This window comes from Oncorhynchus kisutch, linkage group LG1 (genome assembly GCF_002021735.2).
Source record: "Oncorhynchus kisutch isolate 150728-3 linkage group LG1, Okis_V2, whole genome shotgun sequence".
Lineage (NCBI taxonomy): Eukaryota > Metazoa > Chordata > Actinopteri > Salmoniformes > Salmonidae > Oncorhynchus > Oncorhynchus kisutch.
The window spans coordinates 59,671,552-59,685,846 of record NC_034174.2 but is presented as its reverse complement, the minus strand read 5'-3'; the positions used below and the strand labels follow the sequence as shown (position 1 = coordinate 59,685,846).

General features: G+C 40.7%; 1 protein-coding gene across 3 annotated transcripts in view; it reads left to right on the top strand.

Moving 5' to 3' along the window:
• slc8a1a (solute carrier family 8 member 1a) overlaps window positions 1–14,295 on the top strand; it is a 49,695-nt gene that overhangs the window by 29,676 nt on the left and 5,724 nt on the right. The window contains exons 3-10 of one of the 3 annotated variants that reach the window (XM_020482256.2): window positions 2,774–2,880; window positions 5,477–5,497; window positions 5,924–5,941; window positions 6,043–6,057; window positions 9,794–9,862; window positions 10,712–10,839; window positions 11,757–11,856; window positions 13,713–13,985. In XM_020482256.2, the coding sequence (XP_020337845.1) occupies window positions 2,774–2,880; window positions 5,477–5,497; window positions 5,924–5,941; window positions 6,043–6,057; window positions 9,794–9,862; window positions 10,712–10,839; window positions 11,757–11,856; window positions 13,713–13,985 (731 nt within the window). Of the gene's footprint in view, window positions 1–2,773; window positions 2,881–3,905; window positions 4,007–5,476; window positions 5,498–5,923; window positions 5,942–6,042; window positions 6,058–9,793; window positions 9,863–10,711; window positions 10,840–11,756; window positions 11,857–13,712; window positions 13,986–14,295 lie in introns of all 3 variants that reach the window. The other 2 variants (XM_020482269.2, XM_031828376.1) reach the window with 2 other exon arrangements.

The window sequence follows — 14,295 nt, the reverse complement described above, 5'->3', positions numbered from 1 at the left end:
TGGAGGTTCCAATAAGTTTGAACTAGTTTGTGATTTGGCAATCCCTCTCTAGGTTTTGAAAAAGTAAGCAAAGTATTTGGGTTCCCGAGTGGCGCCGCTGTCTAAGGCACTGCATTCCAGCACTAGAGGCGTCACTACAGACCCTGGTTTGATTCCAGGCTGTATCACAACTGGCCGTGATTGGGAGTCCCATAGGGTGGTGCACAATTGGCCCAGTGTCGTCTGGGTTAGGGTTTGGCTGGGGTAGGCTGTCATTGTAAATAAGAATTTGTTCTTCTCTGACTTGCCTAGTTAAATAAAGGTTCAATATTACATTATTACTGACAATTCACCCTTACTGTATTCACACGGTGTAATATTAGCTTCCAGTCAACTCGTAGCCTCTAACCCAAAACCATGTAATGTTAGGAGCAATGTCAGAGCAAAACCAGCATACCTCCAATATGCCTACGAGAATATACCAACAATCACTGTGGAACCCACGTTTGCCAGCCTGGTCTCATAGAGTAGACGTAACATAGTAAATGTAAATCCGAGATACTCAAATTAGTATGAAATGATACGTTTGCTATGGTTATATAAGACAGATGTTGACTTACTGTGGTGGTTGGTCGGGGTGGATGGTAGTTCCATGTAGCTCAGTTGGTTGAGCATTGCGCTTGCAACACCAGGGTTGTTGGTTTGAGTCCCACGGGGGACCAGTATGAAAAAAGTATTCAAATGTATGCACTCACTACTGTAAGTAGCTCTGGATAAGAGCGTCTCCTAAATGACTAAAATGTAAAATGATGGGTTGGCTTATAATGTGAACATTTAGCAACCCAAAGGTTGTGAGGCCAAATCTCATAACGGACAACTGTAGCTACTTCACAACTACTTAGCATCTTAGCTAATACTGAACCTTAACCCATAGCCTAGCTCACATTACCCATCTAGCTAGAATTTCTAACATGTCATATGTTTTGGAAATTTGTAACATATTGTACATTTAGCAAATTTGTAACATATAATACGAATTGTAATTATTAACTTATCAAACAAAATGTGTGATGGACATCCACAAATTAATACTTAACATACTAATAGGAGTGTCTTGGATTTACATACAGAATAATATGAAATGGTCTGAGACCAGGTTGACTATACACCATGTGTTTATTTTCTATGGCAATTTTCCCTTCCAAAAGTTTTTGACATTTCCAGTTGCTACAAAGCAGCACTGTTTTATCAAGGGACAGTGTAATTCCATTCCAATTAATGACCCTGTTTATCCCACACTCACTGAATATGTGTAAGCAATTGATATCGCACCAATGTTAACATAATGCCATTAGGACTCGTAATCAGTGTTTAGCCTACCTTTAATAAAGGAAATACATGTCAGACCATGGACATGATCTGTTATTAGATGCAGTTATCTGCCCGATTTAAATGGTCCATCTTGTAAGGGGTGAAATGTGGCAAACACAGCAGTCTTGAAGTATCGTTCATCAACCATCCACCAGGTTACATTTTCTGTGTCACATGGATTGGCGGTTTATTTTATTAGGACGATAAATTGTCAACAAATCGTGGATGCATTTTCTCCATTGTTTTTGATGATAGGCCACTCTAGTAGACCTACATTATGAACAAATAGCCACAGTCTGAAACTTGTCATAATCTGTTGTGATTATTTGCTATTATTTCAAATCCAACAGCAAATGGCAATCTGCTACAGCAGCTAGTTTCTGCATTATTCAACAGTAGCAATCAAACAATTAATAACTTATAAATTGCCAATGTCATCTCCTGTTTAGGGTCAAGGCAAGTAGAAAGGCTTTTCTTTCAAAGCTACCTACATAGTTTTTGTCATTACTTGTATATTTTGTCCAAGTTTATTAGTAGTGTGGTGTTTGGAGATATGTTCAGACATGTTTAGCTAGCTCTTAGAGCGAGAAGCCTGTCATCTCCCTCTCACCTTACCCCTGGTCTGGTCTGGTCCCAGATCTGTTTGTGCTGTCTTGCCAAGTCCTATGGTCATTGTCATGAGTTGGATATACAGCACAAACATATCTGGGATCAGGCAATAATTTCCCCCTGGTTTAGTTTATAAACAATATGCAAGAGTGCGTCTTCAGCCCATGGGTGCTCTGTTTTTGTCTTGGAGAGTTGTTTTAGCCTCCATATTTGGGTAGCATCGCTGTTGAGAGTATCCTGGTCATTCTCAAACATGGGCCTGAGCCACAGTATAAGACTATAAAATAGACTGATAGACTCTCTAGGCCTTATTATAACTTATAATAACTTATAACTTGACCTATTGTTGAGAAGAAGGAGGAAAAAAATGTCCACCATGCCTGTCTGTACATAGTGTTCTTATAGGCCACAGGCCCTAACAGTACAATACAGCACTGCAAAGTCACACTCTTGAAAATATTTCAGTCTTGTTGTGAATTGTTGTGTCCCTCATTTGTCTTAAAATACTTTCATTCAGAACTTAAATTTAGTGTTTTGATGAAGCGATATATGGGGGTGTTTTCATTTTTCCATTACATTTTTGTATAAAATACATTAATTTCATTGTTTGTGATTTATTGTTTCCCCCCACCAGAATCGCTTAATGACACCCTACAACCCATCCTCCCATTTTTTTTTTTGTGCTGTTGCCTTTGTGTCGTTTGGCGATGCATGGCCCGTCGTTCTTCTTCCCTCATGTTCGCACTCTCCATACGCTGTTCTATCTGCAACCTTGTCTTCTTTCTCTCTCTTTCTCTCTCTCTCTTTGTTTCAGCAAAACTATACAGATCAATATAATCGATGACGAGGAATATGAGAAAAACAAGAACTTCTTCCTTGAGATGGGAGAGCCTCAGCTGCTGGAGATGAGTGAGAGGAAAGGTGGGGCGTTCCCTTCCCAGGCTTTGGTCCCAACCCTGTACCCCTTAACCCCGCCCCCATTCCATTCACCATGTATGGCATCCCCTACTATTACTTTGTGCTTGCTTGCCCAGACCTACTGAATTGGGTATACATAGATAAAGGCCACATTATCATCCTCCATGGAGCATTTTCCCAATCCTGGGAAAATTGAGAACAGAGGAGAACAGTTATAGGCAGGTTTTCCTACCCACTTATCTTTTTTCATTGTTACCTTTCAACCATATTTGTGTAATGGTCAGGTGTATATTTCTTAATTATAAATCCCAAGATTGATTGGAGCCGAAACCAGCAAACATAGTGGTCCTCCAGGACCAGCATTGATCCTAAAACAATTTTAGTCAGACCTAGACTACAGAGCACTTGTTCTGAGTAGTCACTGTTTTTTAGCTGTGACCTTTTATTTACCTCAGCACCTAGACAAAACAATATCAATGTTATGAGAGGTAAATACCAGGACATAACAAGATCAATGTTATGAGAGGTAAATACCAGGACATAACAAGATCAATGTTATGAGAGGTAAATACCAGGACATAACAAGATCAATGATATGAGAGGTAAATACCAGGACATAACAATATCAAATGCACAGACATAGCAATATTGATATTATGATCAGAGGTGAAAATCAATGAAGACAGTTGAGGTGAAAAGTTTTCATCTTTAAACTCAAGCTGAGATCATAGAGGCTTCCAAAAAGAGTTCCAACTGTCCCTCCATGTATGCACCACGAGGTGGTACGGATGTGTGCCACAGAGCACGACTTCCCCCCTGCCCCCGAACCCCGACAACCTGTTCCATCTGTACATCCATGGATGGCCCAGTGGATAGGTGGATATCGAATCCAGTCCAAATCCTTTTTTGGTGTGTGTGTGTGTGTTTGTGAAACTTGCACAGTCTATCCTTCCCCCTTCCCCCACCTCCCGCCCTCGTCCTTCACCTTGCCCTTTTTGTTTTGTACCTTGTCTTGTGTCCCCTTGCAGGAAGACCATAGCGGTTAGAATACTTGACCACGACGAATATGAAAGACAGGCCAGATTCTACATAGAGCTGCAGGAGCCCCATTGGAAATGGCGATTGACAGGTGTGAGAGTAACTGGAAAGAGTAGAAGATGGGCTCAAGCTTCTGACCTCCTCCTTCTCTCCTTCCTCCCACTCCTTCCTTCTTACGCTCCTGTTCTTTTTTATCACCCTCTTTTGCTCCCTCTCGTATTTTCTCTGCTGTCGCAAGGCTACCTACCCTCTCCTCTGGTTTCTTGTATTTCTACTGCCCCTGGTCAACACCGCTGTTCAGTCGGGGTGGGCTGAACAGGATTTGAGCAGAGTCAGAGAAGTTTCTTTCTGTCTTGTTAAGGAGTCCCATCCTTTGAGGCGTACAGAGCGATAACAGCTTTTTGGTTGATAAACAAAGGTGGAACGTTGAGTGGTAGTGGTTGTATGCTCAAGAAGGTTCTGTAGAAATGTGTACCTCCACATGTTCTAGCCCTTGAGGGTCTTGTGGTCTTCAGCCAAGCAAATGGTCCGAGTTTACCCTTTCCTAACCATACCCCGTGGGTACTAACTGTGTTCCACTGTTTCTGTTTGTGGTGTTGCTTGGAACACACACTCACAATACTCAAGAACGTTATGAGTTTTGCAGTGTGCATTTTTGAATTTGTTTAACTCCTTACTGTAGGATTTTGGAAGAAACGCCATAATTCAATATTAACGCCTATATATGGTACCAATACATGTACTGAATCACCACTCTCAATGTATGGAAATGACTTTTTAACATATTTTCATTGTGCTAATGAGAAAATGGTGTGTTGCAGTGGTTCAGTCATTAGGCACATTTTGCCATCATAGAGAAGTGATTGCTGTACATGTTTATTGTGGTGCCATTTAATTTAATATGTGTTTTATGTTGACCTCCAAATGAAGCTATGCCAGAGCCTAAGGCCCTGTTTACCAAAACCCTCGTAACATTACATTTTCAAACATTAGGGACGGTGCATCGTTAAAACGCTCTTATGAGACTTCTCACGAAACTTGGCCCAGAAGAGTACACTGCAGGTTAATGTTAGCGCATCATTTTGACAATAATCTGTTTTGACTTATTCAGTGTGCGTTTAGGCATCATTTGTCATTGTTTAAACTTTCATCCAGTGGAAACATTTAGCGTGTAACAAATACCACTATTAAACCCTTATTTTTATTTCCGAGTATGTTACATCTTTAAATACTCTTAGATATCGGGAATTGAAATTGTGCTTCTGAGATTTGATTGGCCCAAGTCTTTTATTAGCATTTAGTGTATAACATTTTGAGTCCTACAAGCCTGCTTTGAAATTCAAAAACTTGCTAGACATGTCTAGTCTGTAGTGAACAACAATCTAACCATGAAATCTATATATTATAACTAACTTGCCCGATGGCTATAACTTTTTTGCCACCGGCTTGTGTATATTCATTCCTCTGTTTTCCTTGTTACTTGTTTCCATTTCTCATGTTTCTCATCTCTCGTTTCTCTCTGCTCAACTGTCTCTTGTCTCATCTGTTTCCATCCTATCAGCTGTGTTGCTTCAAGAAATTGGTAAGAAGTCTACTTTTTGTCACTAGTCTGCTCTGGTGTGCTGTCACACTCTTTGTTTCCCTCGCTTCTGAAGTCACTTATTACTTCAAATGTCAATCATTGTCTGTTACTGTTGTCGTGAAGTGTCAAGCGTGCAAACACTGGCAGTCTCTGTACATGGTAACCTTCTACGGAAGGGTAAATACATTTCCTAAATGATGTTCTCAGTTGCAAGTAAACATGTGTAACTGTTCTTATTAAAGAGTGATTTAGAGTGAGTTGGAAGTAGGCCTATACAGTATTTTTATTACTAGAGTTTAATTATCATTTGCTGATCAAAATGTGTCATTAATCAATAATACTATTAAGATACTTCATATAAACTAATACCCACTCACAACCAAAAGGCATGTTTTGATTTTTTTCTTTATTTTTTAATGGTTTTAGGTGGATTCGTGAAGACAGGTATGGTATATTACTATTGCAAAAAAAGTATATTATTTGGATTCAATGTATATATTGATTGATTGATTAATTAATGGGTCATTTTTTATTAATTTTAATAGACAAAAGGCTTTATGGTAAGAGACGATTCAGTGTTGCAATTGGCTGCTTTAAATCGTTGCAGTTTAAAGCAAGTCAAATTCAAGTAACATATGTGTCACCTTTGTGAGAATCGTGCGTTCTCCTACCCACTACTAATGGCACAAGCCTTTCAGGCTACTCTTTCATTGTTTAGACTATCTTTGTAACTATGTCTATTTACACAGAGACATTTATAACAAACCAATGTAATATATTGATTATATTGAGAATGCTTTGATAGACTTTAGTTGATTTGAGCATGGCATATTTTCAAATCAAATATACTCCAAAGACAGCACTGAGTACACTTGAATGGATATGTTTTGTGTACTACTGTAGTACTACTATAGTATTTTCTTTGGTGAGTACTAGAAATGTAGTTTGTTTGGTTTGCACCTTGGTTTGTGGCACTTCCAGGCATTCAATATGTAGGCCTATCCTATCACTGAATGAGTCACACTTCACTGTGTGCGAAAGAGTGTGAAAGATGATGAATGCGTGTGTGCGACCTCACTGTGTGTTCATGTAGACGTGTACCAGTTGGGTGAGGGGAGGACGGCTCATAATAAAGGCTGGAATGGAGTCAATGGAGTGGTATTATCCGTATGGAAACCACGTCTTTGATGTGTTTAATACCATGCTATTGACAGGGTCGGGGAGCAACGGATTACATGTAATCTGTTACATGTAAGGGATTACAAAAAAACTGGTAACTGTAATCCGTTACATTACCAGAAAACATTGTGTAATCAGATTACAGATACTTTTGAAAAACTAGATGATTACTTTGAGGATTACTTTTCAATTCAGAAAGGATGTTTGCGAAAAAATATCTTTGACCCTTCTCTGTTTTGTCAATGACATTCAACTCAGCATTGAAAAAGGCACACATAGCGAGTCTGACCACTATGATGACACGCCAAATGTGTTTGATGGATCATGGGAAAAGAGCAGGAAAAGGCTTTTGTAGGCTAGTCCAAGCTATGTCTTCCGATGGTGCGACTGCAGTCGGCATCCAAAGACTATCCAATTTGAATAAACGCTTGGAGGTAAGGATGACAGCAGTGTAGTGTACGGCGATACGGATATCATGTTTTGTTGATATTCTTCATAGCGCATTGATGTGAATCACACTGCTGCTCTCTCATTTAGCTATTTGCACCTTACGAATTGTGGTTGTTGTGGATAGCTGCTCACAAATCTAAATGAGTAATGGAACCCAATAATGGTTGAATTCAAGAAGTTCAAGCTGCCTATCAATCATTGTTTTTGAAACCAGTCAGTGAAAAATTCACTCTTGCAACAGCTGCATAATGCAGATCTGTGGAATAGAAGTGGGGCTTTTACTGCTCAATCTAATTCATTCTGATAAAAAATTTACATACTGAGCGCATTCTGTGGTCCTTTAACGGTTGGGTCGTGAACCATTAATGGTAGGGTCACACTATTCATCAGGGTTCAATCAAGTCTTTTGGGAATGCAATTTCCACAAACACTTTCTACTTACTCAACTGTATACAGTAGGCTAATTGCAGATAAGGAAAATACAACAATGTAATGAACTAGCTAAATTCTGGTTCAAATAATTTCATGTCTCCAGAAACTTGAGTTGAATTCCCCCTATTTTACAGGAAATAGACATTCATAAATCTTACACACTTGACACACTTTAATCATGGTAATTTAGGTATTACAAATTATTCATGAATGGTTTATGAATGTGTTTTTTGTTGTGTAAGGTGTGACCAGTTGTAATATCATCTAACATGCCTGGCGATTACTGTATGTGCTGTAGTACAGTTGAAGGCAGAAGTTTACATACACTTAGGTTGGAGTCATCAAAACTGTTTTTTTAAATGTCTTGTTAACAAACTATAGTTTTGGCAAGTCGGTTAGGACACCTACTTTGTGCATGACACCAGTAATTGTTCCAACAATTGTTTACAGACAGATTATTTCACTTATAATTCACTGTATCACAATTCCAGTGGGTCAGAGGTTTACATACACTAAGTTGACTGTGTCTTTAAACAGCTTGGAAAATTCCAAAAAATGATGTCATGGCTTTAGAAGCTTCTGATAGGCTAATTGACATAATTTGAGTCAATTGGAGGTGTACCTGTGGATGTATTTCAAGGCCTACCTTAAAACTCAGTCCCTCTTTGCTTGACATCATGGGAAAATCAAAAGAAATCAGCAGACCTCCACAAGTCTGGTTCATCCTTGGAAGCCATTTCCAAATGCTTGAAGGTACAACGTTCATCTGTACAAATAATTGTACGCAAGTATAAACACCATGGGACGACACAGCCGTCAGACCGCTCAGGAAGGAGACGCATTCTGTCTTCTAGAGATTAACGTACTTTGGTGCGAAAAGTGCAAATCAATCCCAGAACAACATCAAAGGACCTTGTGAAGATGCTGGAGGAAACGGGTACAAATGTATCTATATCCACAGTGAAACGAGTCCTATATCGACATAACCTGAAAGGCTGATCAGCAAAGAAGAAGCCACTGCTCCAAAACTACCATAAAAAAGCTAGTTTGCAACTGCACATGGGGACAAAGATCGTACTTTTTGGAGAAATGTCTTCTGGTCTGATGAAACAAAAATAAAACTGTTTGGCCATAATGACCATCGTTATGTTTGGAGGTCGCAAATGGGTCTTCCAAATGGACAATGATCCCAAATATACCTACAAAGTGTTTTCATTAAGCCATTTTGCCACAAAGTCAAGTTATTGGAGTGGCCATCACAAAGCCCTGACCTCAATCCTATAGAAAATGTGTGGGTAGAACTGAAAAAACGTGTGCGAGCAAGGAAGCCTACCATCCTGACTCAGTTATACCAGCTCTGTCAGGAGGAATGGGCCAAAATTCACCAAACCTATTGTGGGAAGCTTGTGGAAGTCTACCCAAAACATTTGACCCAAGTTAAACAATTTAAAGGCAATGCTACCAAATACTAATTGAGTGTATGTAAACTTCTGAAACACTGGGAATGTGATGAAAGAAATCAAATCTGAAATAAATAATTCTCACTACTATTATTCTGACATTTCACATTCTTAAAATAAAGTGGTGATCCTAACTTACCTTAGACAAGGAATTTTGACGAGGATTAAATGTCAGGAATTTTGAAAAACTGAGTTTAAATGTATTTGGCTGAGGTGTATGTAAACTTCCAACTTCAAATGTATATCAGTGGTCACTCCGGTCCTGAAAATGTATTGAGTTTGCAGGCTTTTGTTCCAGCCCAGCAATTACACAGTTGATAGCACTTAGCCTACACACTTCAATCAGCTCTTCGGTCTGGGCTGAGATTAGCTGAATCAGGTGTGTTAATGATGGGCAGGAACAAAACTCTTCACATTCAGTAGCTCTTCAGGAGGAGTGTTTGGATCCAATGCTATATGAAAAACAATATTTTCAATCAAACACAGTCACTGGTTTTCCTCGGATAACTTTAAAAACATATTTCCTCTAGAGCTGCAACTTTAACAAAAGTCTCAAAGCAAATGTACTCAAACTCATGTACTCAACAAAGTCAAGTTTACAGTGGGATCAAAGAATCTCAACAGCTTTTCATTTGAAACGTGCGTTCCTCCACCATAATATTGTGAAATATATTGGATAGTGTTTTTGACTTATCCGGAAACCTTTGAAACTGTTTTTTTAATCTAACGGGGGCTCTTTGTGCAATGAACTTTGAACTGTGAACTTGTCCCTCAGGCAGGGACGTCTACCGGAAAGTGCAGGGTAGGGATAACCCTGTCCCCGCCACCATTATCAGCATTGCAGGTATACATCCTCCCTTTGTACTCTCCATCCTCCCCTCACTTCTCTATCGCCTCGCTCTCCTCTATCCTCCCTCTCACAATCCATGTGCCGGTGTTGTGTCAAAGGCTGTATGTACGCCACTGTGTGACTCATGAGTTCTCTGTCACGGTCGTCTCAATACTGCCTCCGGCTGGAAATCTTTGCGAAATAACAGTCTGCTATTTTATTTCCAGTGTCACTCTGAAAGAACTCCCTTTCTCTATCAGCTCAGTATGTCTCTGTTTCTGCTTCGGTGACTAGCTTTGGGCCAGTCAGATGGCTAGATTGTCACAGCAAAGCTAATAGTCAGTATCATGCAGCTATTGCACATTTGCCTCTTTCACACACCTTTGTGGCTTCTCCTACCACAGATTGTTTATGTAGCCTGTGAATGCACATTTTTCCTAGTCCTCACTTTATCATTTCTCAGTTAGCATAAACAGAGCACAAGAAGGTACACTTGCAACAGAAACCTGGACTCAAGTGACATTTTCACACTTATGAGCCTCGCTAAACATAGCCACGCTGAACTGTTATGCTCTGGCCAGGTTATGCATCCACCACAGTAGCTGGAACTGTACTAGAAAGGATTATGGGAAAATTAAATATCCAAGGCAGCATAGTATTTAGCACAATATTTTGAAAAGTGTAAAGGTTTTCAAGAGCAAGTGTTGAACAGTCAACAGCTACCTTGACCACTCACGGAAACACATGAATGGCCTCTTATGGGTATCGTCCTTGTCATGGCCGCTAACCACCCAAATGTGTTCTCTCGTCCCTTCCTATTTCTTTCTCCATCTCTCTCTATCTTTCTCCCCCTCTCTCCCTCAGATGAAGGGGACGAGGAAGCTCTCTCCAAGAAGGAGGAGGAGGAACGCCGCATCGCTGAGATGGGCCGGCCTACCCTCGGGGAGCACGTCAAACTGGAAGTTGTCATCGAGGAGTCGTATGAGTTCAAGGTACGAGACCACATTTCCGCTTTGGTCTGTTTCTGAGGCGCTCTATTTTACTAGATTAATGACTACCTTTTGGTTTCTTAGAAGTTTCCTGGTTACTAAAATGTTCCCCTGATTTTAGTTTTAGTGACACAAAAAGCAATGTATAGTGTAGAGAATCATTGCAATATCTAAAACGCTGTGAAATATATTTGGATTAACCCAAAAGATTGTATTTTCAGCTCTTGAAGCTGACGTACAAAACTAAAACACAAAATAAGCAAAAAATTGAACTTATAGAGGGGAAGCATAGCATACCGCACAAAGAACTGATCTACCGCTTACCAGACTTGCTTTCAATGAGAATGACGGATCATTAACTCTAATTTATATCTGAAATCTGCCGTGTCGCGCAAAAACCTGCAAATTGTACCTTTAATAACAGTAAATCACAGCTTTGATAGGACTGTAAAACAACTAGTGGACTATAAAACCACCCACTCCACCACCTGGAAAGGGAGTAAGACAATCAGCTGCACTTGAGATTGTATTTCCCATTACTTACAGTAAGTCATACCTCTGATGCCTTAAGTGGTATCTCCCATCTTGTCAATCCAAAAGGTGTACTGATACTGTAAGTAAGACAGTGATCAGGATGAACATTTCGGGATTTGAGCATTAAAAATGTCTTTGTAGTTTGGGGTAGTTTTAGGGGTAGGAGTCAGGGTATGTTTTGAGGTTGATATAGTGGATGTGAAATGGTTTGGTTCACAGTCTGCCCTGATAAATCAAACTGGTTTGTCTTTATTGTATTTTATAGACATGTACATCATGTTCACCGCCAAGGTGTATTCACTGGGCATGTATCTGTGTTTGTGGAATGCTAAATAAGCAGGATTGAGGATTAATAGACTGAAATATTCTCTTCTGGTGCCCCACAGAACACAGTGGATAAGCTGATTAAGAAGACCAACTTGGCTCTATTGATTGGAACCAATAGCTGGAGGCAGCAGTTTATGGAAGCTATCACAGTCAGCTCTGGTAAGCAGATAAATCAACCAATCATTTCATTGGCAGCCTATAGAGCTTTTTTTAGAAAAGTGTTTGTAACAAATTGCCTAACCAACAAACCAGGCCTAAACCCCAAAAGAGCAAGCCACAACTAGAGTGGCAGGGGGAAACTCCCTAGGTCTAGGAAGTGCAGGGTAGCCTCTTAAACATAACACCATCATGCGTCCCAAATGGCATCATATTCCCTTTATAGTGCACTACTTTTTGACCAATGCCTATAGGGTTCTGTTGAAAAGTAGTGTACTATAGGGAGTAGGTTGCCATTTGGGACGCATCCTATATTCTGATTCTTGGACAACAATACGGGATTATGTATTCAGAGCAAAATCAAATCTTGTCCAAAATATGTTATTTTCCTTTCATATCACATTTGTCTTAATTGGCTACACAATCACCCTAGCCACAATGCCATTCGAAGCACATTCCAGACGCCCTCCGAAGCACATTCCAATGCACTGTTGATTTATCAGCGGAGCAGCGCCGAAGCACAACGAACTCATCAAGCAACACACACACACACCCACACAAACTCACACACACAATCACATATACACACATCTCACACACACACAAAGTTCCACTGAGAGCCTGAGTGAAGAAGACAAAGCTTGTTAGACATGGGAGTGCACTCCAGAGGAGATTCCTCCAGGGCTAGTAATGCGATCATTAAAAAGTCCATGTAATGAATTAGTCTGCTCGTGGGGTTCTAAACTACGTGTGTGTGTGTGACCGTGTGTGGCCGTGTGTGTGTGTGGCCGTGTGTGTGTGTGTGGCCGTGTGTGTGTGTGTGGCCGTGTGTGTGTGTGTGGCCGTGTGTGTGTGTGTGTGTGGCCGTGTGTGTGTGTGTGGCCGTGTGTGTGTGTGGCCGTGTGTGTGTGTGGCCGTGTGTGTGTGGCCGTGTGTTTGTGGCCATGTCAAGAATCAGGCTTTCCTACTACTTACTTAAACTGCATATTGTGTGCTAGTACCACATACTGTTTAGAAAATAAACAAATTCAGTAAGCAACAAATATCAGCATACTAGGCTCCTGAGAATGCATCATCTAATGAGCAATCACGTTTATTCCCGCCGTTCGTTCTTTTTGGTACAGCACGTCCCCTCAGCTGATTATCATCTGAAGATTATCTTCCTCAAAAGTGTACAGTGAATTCTACTAGCTGACAAGCTGAAATTAGTATGGCATCCTGCCATTTAAAGCATACAAACATTTAGACATTTCACATACTATAAAACACACACGCCTCCACGCATGCATAGAATCAAGCATTGAAACAGGTATTGAAATGCAGGCCTGTGTCTTGAGACATACTCATGGACACGACATGTATTGTATTAGCAAAAATACACACAAACACAGACACACACTCTCACACACATATACACACAAAAACGTGACCATTTCCTGCTCCCATGCAGAGAAACGCATTCAGATGGATTTTGCCCATCAGCTATTTTAAGCCACGCTGTCAGTCACCCTAATGAACTCTCCCATGGCTTCAATGAGTAGAGATGTGGCTCACTGTCCCGACTTGATGTGATAAGAGGCTTCATTATTTGTGTAATGTGGAAATTCACTCTCCACACAGTCTGTAGGGAGTGGAGAGAGTGGGGCTAACGCTACTAGGACTGCCTGAACGTCTGTGTTTTAATTTAGAATGGACTAGTGGTGGCTAGTTTCTCCTGGTCCACTCACAGTTTAAGACCTGTTTACTTACATTGCAGAGAAACTTAACATTGTAGCAGAGGTTTTAAACATGTTAAATGTTGAAATTCAACTACGAAGCTGGGGTTACAACACATCTGTCCTCCCCTTGAAATGTCTCAGGCGATGATGATGAGGACGAGTGCGGCGAGGAGAAGCTGCCCTCCTGCTTTGATTACGTCATGCACTTTCTCACCGTCTTCTGGAAGCTCCTGTTTGCCTTTGTGCCGCCCACCGACTACTGGAACGGCTGGGCCTGCTTCGTGGTCTCCATCAGTATGATTGGCCTGCTCACCGCCTTCATTGGAGACCTGGCCTCCCACTTTGGCTGTACCGTGGGCCTCAAGGACTCCGTGACCGCCGTGGTGTTTGTGGCGCTCGGGACGTCTGTGCCAGGTGTGTTCCATACATGCCACAATACACACAGACATGTATACACACACGGTGGGTCTTATTAGGACTCTGTCACCAATCTAGTGTTTGCGGCATTGGGACGCCAGGTTAGTAACATACACCATCTAACTCTACACTCTCATGACAGGGTTTTATCACAATTAGGCATTGTCACTCCTAAAAGCAGTGCTTTGTATGAAGTGTTCTATGTCATATCTCTTGTCATGCATGGACATCTAATTTTGGATCAATGTCACCCTAACACCATTCACAATTCTTATTTTTCTTCCTTTCCCTTTCTCTTTATCTCTCT